Below are 14,972 nucleotides of genomic sequence, written 5' to 3' on the forward strand. Positions count from 1 at the left end.
GAAAAAATATTGAAATGATACAAACTCTCACAAAGAAAATTATTTGAAATATTGGTTTTGTCTATGACATGTAGGTTACGAGATGTGTTCTCTTACATTACAGAATGTGTGGCCTCGTGGTTAAGGGTGTATTATAACTCTTCATCATGCGGTCCGTGGTTCAGATTCAGCACTGGACCTACATGTACACGTACATTGTTTGTAACCTTAATCGTGCAAGTCATTTGAGCCCTGTTTGCCTCTCTCTGTCCACCCCGGAGTATAAATGGCTGCATGTGCCTGCCAGAGGGTAGAGATGGTTATTGTGGTTGAATTAGCAAGGTAGTACCTAATTAAGACGTTCTACCAAACTGTACCTGCCCAGGAAGCTTTAGGAATGATTAAAAATGATTACAGGCCAGATGACCAGGGATAATGATGTCAGCACACTGTACACACACACGTATATGGGGCAGAGCGGACATCAGGGAGTTTCACAGAATGGCGGGTAGCAACCATACTGCGCCAGTGAAAACAACTGCAACGGGCGCGCGCGTACGGACTGATCAAAGAAAAGATTGTGTAACCCGATCCTTGGACTGGCTGGTCTGTGTGTACAGTATGTCACCATGGTCACTGCAATACATGCCATTTTGTGAGAATCCCGGATGTCCATGCTGCCCCATGAGAATTTTCCATTATCTTTTGTCAAATACCAATAAAGTGTTCATACTATGTGTTCAAAGATTTAGTGTTTTTGGTTTCAACATATTTCTCTAGGACGACAATTTCTTCATGCATTTTATAATCTTCATGAACATGTGCAATTTTAAGAATCGAACCCTTTTTTGTTTTGGTATCGTAAATGTACATGTGTGTCCCAGTTGGTGCTTCACAAGGACACGCGGTATTAAAAATAATTCCTTGCTGTCTGAAATGTTGGAATTGCCACTTGAAAGTCGGAGTGTATGCACAGTACATCTACTCAAGATGGATTATGTGGTGATTCCACAAGACTGCATTCATGAACTTCCTGCATTATGCAAGAGTTCATTGTGGCATCCTACAACAGATTGCTAGATCTACACAGCCCCCTCTGTTGGCCTGTAATAGCCAATCCTGTCTTCAGTTGGCTCACTGCCCACATGTGCATGTACATCGGAATATTTTGTGTGGAAGCATTTTAGTGCAAGTGCATGTACATGTATGTACATTAGGGAATCTATGGTACCTGTACATTTATGGGATGGGTATAGGCCTTTACTGCATTATTAAACATTGGGGGAAATTTCTTTTGTGAGCAAATTCGGAACTGCGTTGGTGGGAGGACAAAAAATGTGCCCAATGCTGTTTGTTTTTTGCCCCCATAACCTGATAACCAGTTTGTATTTACATGTTGCAGCGAATGTATCTGAATGAATTTTTTTACTTTACATTTGTATGCATTTTATGTCTCAGCTACTCTGTGGTCAGTTTAGTTTGTTGTTTTTTTATGAAAACTGTCCAAACGACCTGAATCCGAGAAGCATACATGAAGTGAAAATATACGAAGCCTTTTTAAGTGGCAGTGTAAAATTGTCAGTATTTGTCAATCGTGCACTCTAGATACCAGTATATATGTAGACTGTTTTCGTTATGTCTGCTACAGCATATTTCCATTGGTCGGCCAACTTTGCAGAAATATCTCCCGGTTGTCAGTTTTTGTTTTCAAAATGTGCATTTGCCTTGTGACTTTTAAAGATGATTGTAAAGAGATTTTGTTTGTTTTTTCCTAGTGTTTAGATTGCATTTAGTGAATGAATCGTTTGCTTTAATTACTCTTTTACGCCCAGCCAGCCAAACTTTTACCTGCCACTGCTCGGCAGAAATAGACTGTGACGTTAGAAGCAGACTCTATTTGGCACAAATACGTATTAAATAAGTGCACTAATTGTGAGACCTTTTTTTTCCTTGACGTACATAGTTTGCAAAACAATATGTTGCATGTACTGTACAGTTTTTATACCTTAGTTGTTGAGGAATACTGTTGTAAACACCTATGACGTGCGTGACGTGACGCAGTAAATTTACCATGCTCCAGCCGCCAGTTTTCACATCAAGAGTGTGAAGACTGAGCTTATTTTGGTATCTCTCGGGCTACGTAAATAAAGCCGTGTGTGTGTGTGTGTCCCTACCATCACCAGTTACTTTGTTCAGACCTCCCCCCCCCATGTGAGACCCAAGACTGCACAGAAGTCCATGTAAGACTGAGTCTCATCGCCTTGAGCAAGATTTTAAGACTACGTATATTTATTCAAGGCTGCGTACTATACATGTCTGAACAAACTGGCTGTGGTAGGGGCTCCCGCACTGGTCTACGATAACAGCCACAGCCGTGAGCCACTGACTTCTATTATAGGTTCTTGTGTTATTACAAGTTTCGCACAAATGACTCAGATACAGCCTAAGACGGCATCATTTTCTACCAAGGCCGCAAGATCACATGTATACATTTACATGCAATAATATTGTAATAATTGCATCCTGATTGTGACATCAAATTGTGTGGTATCGCAGAGAGCAAAATAAAATACGTGTAGCATGTAGACGCAGAGATAAGTAAAATTTCATTCAAAATTTCAAGCTGTGGAATTATAAGAGGACAATTTTAAAATTGCAGAAGTGTCTAACCCTGCCTCGGATGGCATTGTTATGTCTGAAGATAGATTCACAACAATGCAAAAGCAAAATTGTAGTGGTCAAATCTTGAATTGGTTAAAGATGAACTCATACTGGCAATCTTGTCACAGCAAATTTCACTGGGGAATTCCTTTACAGCAAGTTAGTGTCACATTCCCATGAAGTTTAATTCAGCTTTGAGCAGAGAACATCGTGGGGTTCATCAGAACAGCATACATGTAGTTTGTTGATGTGAGTGCAGTGTGAACAAATATATATGTGGACTTCAATATTTCAGGAAAAACTTGCCAAATGGTGGGCTGGTAGGAATCTTTTGTAGAATTTCTTTCTCTGTGAAAAGATAAGTACCAGTAGTTAATTGAATTTAAGACAGTCTTATTTAAATTGCTTGTGGAGTGGATTTTCAGCTGTAACACTTTCTCAGAATTAAAGTATCAACTTCCAAATAAAAGTTACAGAACAACTGGACCTTATTAGTCTTTGAAACTTGAAGCAGTTGAAATCCTGAAGGAATTTCCTGAATGTGTAGTTTTGCACATGATTTATGCCAGACATCACATTTCGACAATTAGGCGAATATGTTCCTTGGTGTCAATTCATAGACTGGAGCGTTGCCACTGCTTGGAAACAAAAGAATGGAAAAAAAAAAGGAGAAGTAACATAATACAGGCAGAGCCGGCTTCCTGAGCCATCCGGCTTTCTGCTGTCATTTTGCCAGCAGTTGCGATGGATACATAATTTGATTCATTCGTTGTCAACAACCACAGGAGGGCCTACCGGCCGGATATGACAGGGGTAAAAAGAGGTGGAGAGATGCGGTTTCCGTAGGCAACTGTTCCTCATTACTCCTTGTCGTCATGCCTGGGTGTAGTTGGCATTTACGGTGGTCGCTCGGAGAAAAGCCAGGAATGGGCTTTCGAAAGTTTCAATAAATGTATAGCTTCTGTAAACATCCGTTCTCCGCTACGCAGGATGCGTTACACAGTCTGATGCCGAGAAATATTAATTTCCTCGGATACTCTGGTGGTGTTGAAGTGATGGTTGATATAAATTGACAGGACTGGGAATTGCTAATAAGAGCAGAGTATCTGATCAATTTATGGAAGGCCTTTTCCCATGTTTTTTATGAAGTTCCTCTGCTCTTTATCAAGAATAGCCTCATGTGAACAAAGTAGAACTCGGGAAATGTAAATATCTACTGGAAAATTCCAGAGGAAAATAGGTATGGATTGGTAAAAATAAGTTCCATGTAGGTGATCTTACTTAAACATACCATAAATAAAGGTGTTTATAACATCTTAACAGTCTTTCAAAGCATGATTTGTGTCCCAGAAGCATGCGCTAATTTGAAGTAATTGTCGTTTATGTATCGGCATTTAGGAATGCATCTGTTTATTCTTGAATTGAACCAACGCTGCGGGTTGTGATGTCTGCTTCAATTAATATATCTTTGTTCGTGTTAAATGGAGATGTAGCACTGCTTGTCTGTTCTGTTCCATGCACATTAACATTTTTGGGTCTACTTTATGATAGGGAATGGCATTACGGTAAGTACCGTAATGATGAAGAGTTGCCAGCGGCTGTATTCATTTATGCTCAGTGTGTGCTGGTGTGTTTGTTTGGTTGTTTTGTTTTCAGGAGTTTTTTGTTGTTTTTATTTTCGTTTGTTTTTATTTCTAAAGAATTGCCGGACTTTCATCAGTAAATAGAGTGATTTGGTTTGTATTTTTAAAATGTGATGTGAGCCGGGAAAACTCTTCATGTTGCGAAATTTGTCATTTTTTAAATGTTATATTCATTACCTAAACAAGGACGCTGTGCTGTTTCCAAAACTGTTTAATTCATCATTCCAGGTTGTTTATAACTTAGGTTATTGCTCTCAAGAAGTTATAAAAACTGGCTGACGTCATTTTGAGAAATCAAACTTTAAAGTATTGAGTAAAAACTCCCTTGAGAATACACAAACTTAACCGACTGAAAGATTGTGCTCTCAGGAAGTTATAAAAACTGGCTGACGTCATTTTGAGAAATCAAACTTTAAAGTATTGAGTAAAATTTCCCTTGAGAATACACAAACTTGACCGACTGAAAGATTGCAAGTTGTAATTACCTAAAACAAGAAATTATTTGGATATTCAAATTGAGAAGGTAAAAAATACCAATTTATTCCCAAAATGGAAGACCATTTTGCCATATCTCCAAAACAAGTTCACTGGTGTCTAATTGGTTTCCCAGATTGCACTGCATGTTTCTTTTGTCACAGGTTGGTACCTCGTAATTTTTCTGGTTTGTGTTGTTGGGGTTGGTTCGTTTTTTGTTTAGAATAAATGGACATACATGTATGACCAAATTTTAGGAAAGTCTATAGACCAAGCAGATTGAGAAATTCCAGGTGGAATTAAAAATAAAAATGGTGAACAAGATGTAATTGGACAGACTTCAGATCCAAATCCAGTAATCTCCCTGTAAAACCTGCATCTATGGCCATTGTTGGAAAATGTTTGAATGTGATGCCAGACGAATGCACAGCTGCAACCCAAGTACTGCTCAGCATAGAGGAAAAATGAGTTCACTGTATCCAAATTGTTTAGTCAAGCGTGACGCAAAACTGTTCGTTTTGTTCGATAGTGGAGATTGATATAAATATACATGTATTTGCAGTTGGACGTTTATATTCTTGTTAGCAGCTGTAGTTTTCATCAAATGATACAAATGTATTCAAACTGTTCTAAACCCTGGGATGTTTTGTACATGTAGGCCCACCTCATTCACTTATTATCAAGCTTACAATATTCTCCCTCTAGAATAACCAGTGAGTCTGCGTGCATTTTATCAGAGCCTATTTGCACCCCTGTCTTGCCAAGCTGGACACAGAATAAACATGTGTACTTTTTAAGAAATGAAGATTCAAACTCTTTGAGTTTGTGGTGGAAAAAGATGCCTGCAATTATAAGTGATCGTGAAAATGTTTGACATGCTGAAAAACAAGACAGTAGAATGTGCAGTGTCTTTTCATATGATGAAATTCACCAGTCAAAAAGTTTTAATACAGAACTTCAATCCAGTCTGACAGCTTTTCTTCAGCTCCACTCCACTTGATAAAGTACTGCCAAAGGATCACTGTCACGGGCATGTGTTACCAGTCCCAAATGTTCAAATCCCACTGCCAACAATTGGAAGGGAATTCATGCAAATCTGACAGCTCTGCCCAAGTGACACAACTGTCAGGCAACAGGTCAGCCAGCATGGCTTAGATGTAATGAATGTCCACTTCGAACTGATCTGGCTGTACTTGGCTGAAAGACTTGCAACCGGCACCATCGTTGGCTATTGATATCGCATGACTGACTTGGCAGTAGCACCAAAGAGGAAATCTCTTAATGAGGGTTCCTGTTTGAGCGTCAATTTGTGAATGGAGCTTGAGGTCCTGTGACCTTTGTTGCCACTCAGCATCACTGCCGTGTTGCAGATTCCTATAACTGTTAACCATGAGCAATCGCTATCTTAGGTGCCATCCGTTCATCAGAGTTCATCCTCACAATTGTCTGATATCTTTGTACGTGATATTAACTCAATCCCTACGAGTACATGTACATGCAGTAGTTGCACATCTTATGGCAAAACTGAATGTGGCCACCCCACAGTATGTACAGGTATCACCCCATGATTTTGATTCAGAGCTCCTTTGACATACATGTAGTGATTGCACCGTTTTGAAGCGCACACTACTGAAGACAGAATCTGGGAAGTCATTGAAGAACAGGTGGGTGGGGCAAACACCAAAGGTACCATACTCTTAGCCTGGTGTGGACATATTTCTTTTTTCCTCAATCACATGATAGGCCAAGTAAGGGCTTTTTCTAGTACTTGGTAAATGCCTTCAGATTGGCCAAGATGATGGGGTCGGAGGTCAACAGGAAGATGCACTTAAATGTTACGGCATCAGTAGCGTGAGCATTTATTCTACAGAGTACCAAAGCAGATCAAATTGCACCTCCAATGAGCTCTTTCGAAGTGATGTGTTCCATTGCATCTTTTCAGTGCTGCAAGCACTCACGAGATTACGTGTGATCTCCTAAAGTATGTCTAAATGTATAAATTCTTGATTAGTGAAACATAAAGACGACTTCTTATGCTGCAAAGTTAAGCTGACTACGTTCATTTGTAGACTACTGCTGAGACTGTAATTAGATGCCATTACGTACGTACATATTGCCATGATCATGCACATTGTGGCATGTGTTTGTTGCAACATATTTGCTTTGTGTAATGGTTAGAGACACATCAACTAGCGTGCATGTGAACCTCAGTTATTTTATAGCATCTAATCACATTGGCTCTAGAAATTGCCTGAAGACATTTCTCCCCTTCGTTTGTCTCTCTCTAGTTCATGCACCTCTTAATCAGTTCAGAAGCAGCCACGGTCACTCAAGCGTGACTACATCGGCTACGACTTCTTGCACTGGTGCCCTGAGAACGGTGACAAAGAGAAAATGTAGGCAGACACATGCACATCATTGCAACCATACTTTCTGTTGCCCGACGGAGATGCTTCAGATTTGTGTGCATTCAAATAACAAAATTGGTCCTGCACTTGCTACACATTATGCATGTAAACTAGTGCTCATGTGCAATACATCCCTACATCTTGGAGCCGTCTCCAGTTGTGGCAAGAGATCCATCTGCTGTTACTTCTTGAAGTCCACGGTCTGTCAGTTGTATCGGAGACCTTGATGTCCAAGACCAAGACGGAGACCGAGACCAAGACCGAGACCAATTCCTTCAAGACCGAGACCAAGACTTCGAAACCAAGACTTTGGCAAGTGGAGACCGAGACTGAGACCTGGACTTCTGAGACCGAGACCAAACATTAAAATTTTATACTTTTTATACAAAGGTAAACAAGGACAAGCAGTAGAAGATGATGAAATTATACTGAATGTATAAAATAAAAAAATCAACATACAACACACCATCAAACATAAATAGATGAAATATTTCTTCAAGATTTGACACTTTTTATTTTACCTGTATACAATGTACGTGTAGTTGTGATGAGCAGCTGACTTTTGATATGTCAATACCATTAGCAGGTGTAAGGTTAAAAACTATGAACTCCCAAGCCTATAGTCATTTAATTTCAACTGAGATGTATGGCGTATTTATACATTTCATACAAACCTTTTGGGCATGGTACATGTATGTCCGATACCAAAGTATGCAATGACCTCATGTTAATGCTGAATGTCTGAGTTAACCGGTGATACTACGGTACTTTAATGATCACACGACTGGTTAGAAAGGTCAGACAAAGAAAATACCCACTGGTATGTCTGAAATCGTCATTTCAAACCTGAGTGACCCCACTGATGTAAACATTCAAACATGTACGTACACATGTACATGTGTCTGTGTAGTACATGCATGTACATATACACTGTACACGTACAATGTGCAAAAATGGGCACATATGTGCCAGTGAAATAAATGGCACACTTCATACAAGTTCCAGTGCTTCAAACCTCATCTCCGTTCTGTTGAGCAATTCTTCCCAAGGCTGTCTCCTGTGCTGGAAATACTGCATACTGCAATGACTAGTCTCCATTCAAGCATCGAATTCATTCTTTGTCATGAAAATTTGAACATTACAGAGTTGTATTTACCCTAGATATTTAAGCTTAAAGCTACACGTACAAATATCAAGATATTCACCATTATTCACCATTTAAATATTTACCTTTAAAACAAGTGAGTAAAATCAAGCACCGTAGTCCTCCCAGACCCTCATGAAATGAGGATAATGGCATTAGTGTTTATCTGGCCGTCATTCAATTGCCTATCCTTCAAAGAATCTCAATTTGAAAATGTGCTCCGTGTCGTTATGTCGTGCATTTCAAGTGATTCTAGAACTGAGGGCAAAACTGATGACACAGGCGTCAGAACCTTGGTTAGAGGACAACCTCCAATCAACATAATAACCTGTATGGTACATGTACACCTATTGCTGGTAGCCACACTGTAAATGTAGTGTGCATCTATGCACAGAGGATGCCATTATTAAAAGTCTTCCTCCCATAGAGCTGACAGTGTAAAGGTCTGGTCATTATGTGTACGTACAAAGATGTTGAGCGCACCAGTGGAAAGACACTAAATACTGGTACGTCAACTGCTATTTTTAACGGACTGCCAATGAGGCTGATATGTGCACGATGATGGAGGCTTAGAGATGGGTGCCAACCCTGCAAGGAGAGCAGGAGAAAATTTTAGGATGAAATAATTAGCAGTAGAGCTCCGAGCAGACCCACTCGGTGTGTGTGCTCAGCGAGGCGATGATGTCAGCAGGATTGGGCGCGTGACGTTGCTCTCTCTCCTGCTGTCACCATGCAATTTGTGGACACTGGATACTAGTATCTTGCTAGATACTGCAGGCGGGCATCTGCTGAGTGCTAGCCCGGAACTGGCAATGATTTGCGTCTTTGTCACGTTGTGAATTACCACGTCTGGATTTCCTGTGAAGATTCCACATGACAAGTGCATGCACACAGCAAGACTGACTGGAGTGTATTACTCGGCTTTTACAGACTTGATAATGTGCCATTAGTCGTCGTTTCCATTAGTATCAATTTAAAAACAAGGTATTTTCACCTAAATTTGGAACAGGCTTAGGAATCTGGTGCTACTAGGAGCGGGGAAAATTGGAAATGCGAGAAAATCAGTCACAACATGACGGCAGTCTGATGTTGGCTCGATGACCAGGGATCTCTCTTCTTGTGTGTGTTCTACAGGGGCAGTATCTTATATCCACCGATTGGGAGTTTGCTGTTCCAGTTTGGTGTGTGTTGTGTCAACAGTGGGGAATGCAACAATTGTGCCGTGTTTTTTTCTTGGTCGCTCGGCAGTCGATTGGCAATACGGATTGATCTACCCTTGGGATCAGAGTTTGTCTGTCATCGTTCAATTTTGTTGGAAGTGGATGCCCCATGCTTTCAAGCGTGTCCATCAAATTTATCAAATTACTGTATAAATTTTCTTGAAGAGGGTAGTTTTGTGTTTAATTCTATCAAAAAGCTACATGGATCTTGTCTTTGCATTCTGCATTTTATTGGCATGAAATGTACCTGTTTATGTCATGTAGGAAAACCGTATGGAATAGGCATGCAGTGCAACTGAAAAAAATTAACTGGAATGAGATGATAGGTAAATATTCCAATTTAAAGGGATCTGATGTTTGGATCCTACATGTGCCAGAATCATTCTTGAAGGCCTCTGAGCAGGATTCTGCTGCTAAGGAACTGATTGTAAGAAAGGAAGGCAAGACAGCGTTACCGTGTGAAGTGAATTCATTTTGTTTTTATTTCAAAGGGAAAGGTTGTTGCAAGCTAGCTCCCTTGTGTGGTCAGTTTTAGGGAAGATCATGTTTGATAATTCTCACCATGTGTGGAAAAGTTACCAGCTCGGGGGAATGAAAGCCATGATCTGCGTTTGGCTAGCATAAAGAGCTCGTGTGTGGTGGTGGGTGCATGGCATAACAGTAAAAGTACATTTAATGAAACGAATAAGAAAAGGCCATGTTGGTGTCTGTAACAAATTCATGCAATTTTAGGTAATTCAGTGGCAGTTTTCATGGTATTCTGACACAACTGTTTTTTCCTTTGACCTTTGACTTCATACCAGTATTGCCTTGCCTCATTACCTTCCTTCAAAAGCCCAAGTTTGACAAAAAGTTAAAAGGACTAGTTCCATTCCCTGTACATGTAACTCTAGAAGAGGCCCACGACATAAAAGTTTCATGTATTATATTGTACATGTTTGTCCCCTTTGTACAAACATCCCTGACTGGGATCGGGCGACAACTTTGTCATCTAATATTGCATCCATGACAAATTCACAAATGCAGTCAGTGCATTTTTTTTTTTTAAATCTAGTTAATTTCTTTCTGGTAATGAAACTAAGGATTCCTCAAAAGTGCCCGAGGCACCTTGGGTTGAAAGCTTGTGGCAACCTGTGAAGAGAAGAGAACCCCCAGAATGATATGTTCTGGATAAAACCCACAAAATCAGATAGGGACTGAAAACCTTTGTTTGTACATGTATGTTGGCCTACTAAGGTGGAGTTTGAACCCGGGTCACATCAGTGGAAGTTAGGCAAGCAAGCATTGCACCAACTTTTTTCATGTGTGGCAGCAATCATTAAACATGTTGGATGTTTGGCGTGGGGCGCCATAGATGACAAAAATTTGCTGCATGGTGAAACTGACCACACAGAGGATCCACAGGTATCTTCTTGTGCCACTTGTTATGAAAGACGTCTCTTGTTGATGTTTCTTTCGCTGTGGTAGCATTTGTACATGTACATGTGTATATGGATATTTTTGTTGGTCTCGAAAGTCACGTTCAGTTGTGGACCTAAATGAAATCTCAACATTTTTCAGTTATATACTTGGTGTGGATGGTGATTACTTTGCAGTTTGATCGTTGGTCTATTCTGGGGTTTTTTTCACATTGGCATTTTATCTCTCTGTTTTGAGGTGTGCACAAACACTTGTACTTACATATAAGTGTATGTGTGTATGAATTCACTTTAGTACTGGAAGAATGAGCAGTAAACTTATCTGGATTTGTCCAAAAGTGAGCTGGAAGTAAGTAGGCAAACTGAAGGTTAAGTATTTTGACACTTCAGTGAAGAAAAGTGTTTTTCTGTTTAAAAAAATGTGTCTTATTTTCCTGTATTTTACTTTGCCCCTTCAATTCATGAAAAAAATTCAGTGGTGTTGTTCAATGGAGTGCCATTTTTAAGATGTACGTGTAACATAAACGTAGATTGCAACCTAAGTTTGAAAATACTGTAAACATTGGCCCATTGTAATGCAAAAGTCGTATGCACTTGGATAATTTGCATGCATTGCAAGTGTTGCCGTGACGAGTGCTTTTCTTGCACATCAAGGAAGTGCCTGTTACCTTAGGGGTTGGATGCTCAACATGACCACATGGTTCACTTTGAAAAGTATTTGTCAACAGATAGCATCTGTCTCGAAAGGGGTGTGAGTTTCCTTCTTTCGCCTTAATCTGCTGACTTAAGTATTAGGTTTGCTCTAGGTTACTACAGTATAACTTTTTTTTACTAACGAACTTCACAAGTGGAGAGATGTTTGATGGGATCTAAATAGACTACAGACAAATTGCAGTGGGCAGGAAGATTTGCCTAGAGGAACATAATTGAGTTATATAGCAGATATTGATTGTGGTGTGTTTACAGAGACCTTATATCCTTCGTTGATCAGTGGGCATACATAACACGGGTCCCAGACAGCATTTAATGATCATTCACTCGGAATCTCCCTGGTCCCGTCCTGAGGACCAGAGCCACCGAATCTGTCTGCAAACAGCCACAGCTAAAAATAGTTCCACCCTGTTACCAGTTGCTTCGTGCTAATACCTGCGCTTGTGCACGGGGCCTGTTCCGGGCGAGCAGATATCGCGTGACGCTGCGTGAATGATTGGCCGCCCGTAATGGCAAAACCTTAAAATAGCACAATCCGGATAAATTCTGCACCACCAGCCTGTCAGGTGCTTGCATAGGATATCTCTTGGTGCTGTGGGAGACGTCATCTTAAAGTTGGAGTTGACCAGTTGAGATTAATGTGCCGAGTTTATGTTTGAAGAAACACAGTATTGCTCAAATGAGGTTTTCGGGTCTGTGGGCACTGTTTCAAGAAAATGCAGAATATATCTGGGTCTCGCGTGATTCAAAAGTTGACGCATGTCTGTTTTGAATTAAACCCAGACAACTATGAAAATCAGAGCATACATGTAGTCTACACAAATACCTGTAGTAGGATATTCACAACTTGCCCAAAGTGTTTGCACCCCTTAGGTTAAAATGCACCTGAAATGTTATAAATAATACTATTTGATGAGGTGCAAGGTTCTCTTTTGGTGTATTTTTTATTCAGGGCTCCATTATCCACTCCTTTCACTTTTGCCTTCTGGATATTGAACCTTTTAAGCTTTGACTTGAAAGCTTAAAATCATTGAATTTGTTTCAGCACTTCAGCAAATATTTGTATCTTTGTTGGTATTGCATCAGTTTTGCAAATATTGAGTCAAATATTATCCATTGATACATGTACATTGAATAATACTTGTTGGGTTGAATGTTGTAGTTAGGGTGTATATGTAACCGCATCCAGCAATTGAGAGAAAATCAATCCAATTAATGAGTGACTGTGGTCATCATTTTACGTTGGCACAAAAAGCCCACCTTTGTGAGAAGACTTGGTTGGCCTGACAGTGCAATTCTAATTTTTTTTCTACCCGCTTGGCGCGAGGCTAAAAATAGAGTGGAAATAGGTCTGAGAGTGTGTATGGTATTCAACCCATGTGAAATTGGAGTGCTATTTTGGGGGCAAATTGTACAGTTGGGCGGGGTTTTTTGGTTATTTGACACGTTTCAAGTTGCTGTTGGCCTGGGCGGAAGCGTCGTGGCTCATTGTTGATACAACTTTCAGCTCTCTCCTTGGATTGAAATTTTCAAGCAAATTTTTTGAAATATTCTCTACTGTAGTTGAAGAATAGGGGTGTTGAGAACTATGTGTAGGTTGGAAGCCAGTGTGGACCATATGTAGGCATGCACATTATGGACCTGTTGGGAGGGGTGTAAAAAAGTTACTGTTTACTTGGTCTTCAGAGATAGTACATATAGCTTTGATTCAGAAATTGTGAAATTGACAAACACATATTGTCCATGTTGGCATTTTTCCCTCCCATCGTACTCTGTTTCAACTTGATGGCTAGTCTGACAAAAAAGGTATTTTGAGAATGACAATATTTTTTCTTACATGTAAATGTGCCAGCAGGCCAAAAAACATGTATGTCCTTTTTTGTGGATGCCTTATTTTAAGTTTAGTATCAGGAAAAAAACGTGGTATTTTGTCAGCAGATACAAGGCACTGTTTTGTTCCCAAAGCTAATTTTTTTCAAATCAAAGGCCACAGCTGTTTAGGTGGAAGGTTTTTATGCATATAAATAGACCTCTATAAATGTACAGTATGAGTCTGACGAGTATGATGTATGTAATACATGTCAGGGAAGGGATCACATGCAGTTGTGATCATATCCTATCTCACAAGATGATTAAATTTTCCACATTTTTCCAATATCTTGCGAGTTTGCTATTTTCCACTCAGCATTTATCTATATTGGGGATCACGAACTTGAACTTTTGATTACAGGCTTTGCTCAAAGACGTCATCGCCCGGTGATTGGGAGAAAGATTTCTCATAGCCAACAATAAAAAAAAAAGAGTACCACCCCGAGGTTGGCGGTTACTGGGGCAACAAGAAGTAATGTATATGCTGATCTGAGAGAGGGAGACCAGCGTGATTTGAGGGAGAAGTCTGTTTGTTTTTCACAATTGATTAATGCCTTCAAGACATTGCAGGAATATTTCATGTTCGATACTGACACAGATTTGGTGCGGCTTAAGACAGCCGTGGCCCCAGATTTATTGGGTGTTGCGTTGTATGGTAGATATGCATGTGTGTTGTCAGAGCATAAGGACATGACTCTTGCCACGCTCATCGGCGCCACCCAGCTTGCACATTGACGTTCACACAGAGATCAGCGACGCTATTGTTTGCCGGTACTGCCACCAGTATTCAACCCGAAGTGCATGACAGTGCTCGAGAGACAGCAATGTCGGCAGCGGTCCACACCAAAGAACACCGCGGGGGCAAGATGGCCCGCCGCAGTAGCTATTTCATGAAGCGCATGAAACCGCGGTCTCACTCCTTGGACCTCACCGCCCTGCAGCGATCAGGGATACCACTTCCTTCAGTTCAGCGGGATGCGGACAGCGATGCCGAGACGGAAGGAAGATTGCCATCCGGGGTTCCCTCTGGGTTACCACACAGGCCAGATAGCTTTAAGTAGGTTGGAGGAGACAGAAACACGTCATCCAAGAATTTGTCCCAATAGCAAAGTGGCTGCAGGTAGCAGAATCGTGCATACTTGCTTGTACAGTGAAGGAATAGATGTTTGTGTTGATAGGAAAAGTGACCAAGTTAGGAAAACCACAACCAGAACCTTAATATGATGTACATGTATTTAATCTTAGTTAATGGCATCATTTCCTTTGTGCATATTTTCATGATTTGCTTGCTTCCACTGAAGCACCAGTCTAACTGAATGAATCAAGCCAGAGGTCATTTGACAAAATGATCAAATCTTTTGTATTGGCGTTTTCGCACTTGAGTAATTACTCAAACCAATCATTAATTTCATTACGGCCACTGAAACTCAGAGAGGCTAATACCA

At 40.4% G+C, this 14,972-nt stretch overlaps 1 protein-coding gene across 8 annotated transcripts in view; it reads left to right on the plus strand.

The window, feature by feature from the left end:
- The window catches only part of LOC110991070 (diacylglycerol kinase zeta-like), a 106,737-nt gene that overhangs the window by 56,913 nt on the left and 34,852 nt on the right, over positions 1-14,972 (plus strand). Inside the window, exons 1-2 of one of the 8 annotated variants that reach the window (XM_022256199.2) lie at positions 8,850-9,293; positions 13,889-14,584. The exons of 5 other annotated variants lie outside the window; for them this stretch is intronic. In XM_022256199.2, the coding sequence (XP_022111891.1) occupies positions 14,352-14,584 (233 nt within the window). In that variant the 5' untranslated portion in view covers positions 8,850-9,293; positions 13,889-14,351. Of the gene's footprint in view, positions 1-8,849; positions 14,585-14,972 lie in introns of those variants that run through there. 2 more of the 8 variants (XM_022256197.2, XM_087134861.1) reach the window with 2 other exon arrangements.

Source organism: Acanthaster planci, linkage group LG03 (genome assembly GCF_054643075.1).
Source record: "Acanthaster planci isolate LZ-2023a linkage group LG03, COTS_SCS, whole genome shotgun sequence".
In the NCBI taxonomy this organism is placed as follows: domain Eukaryota; kingdom Metazoa; phylum Echinodermata; class Asteroidea; order Valvatida; family Acanthasteridae; genus Acanthaster; species Acanthaster planci.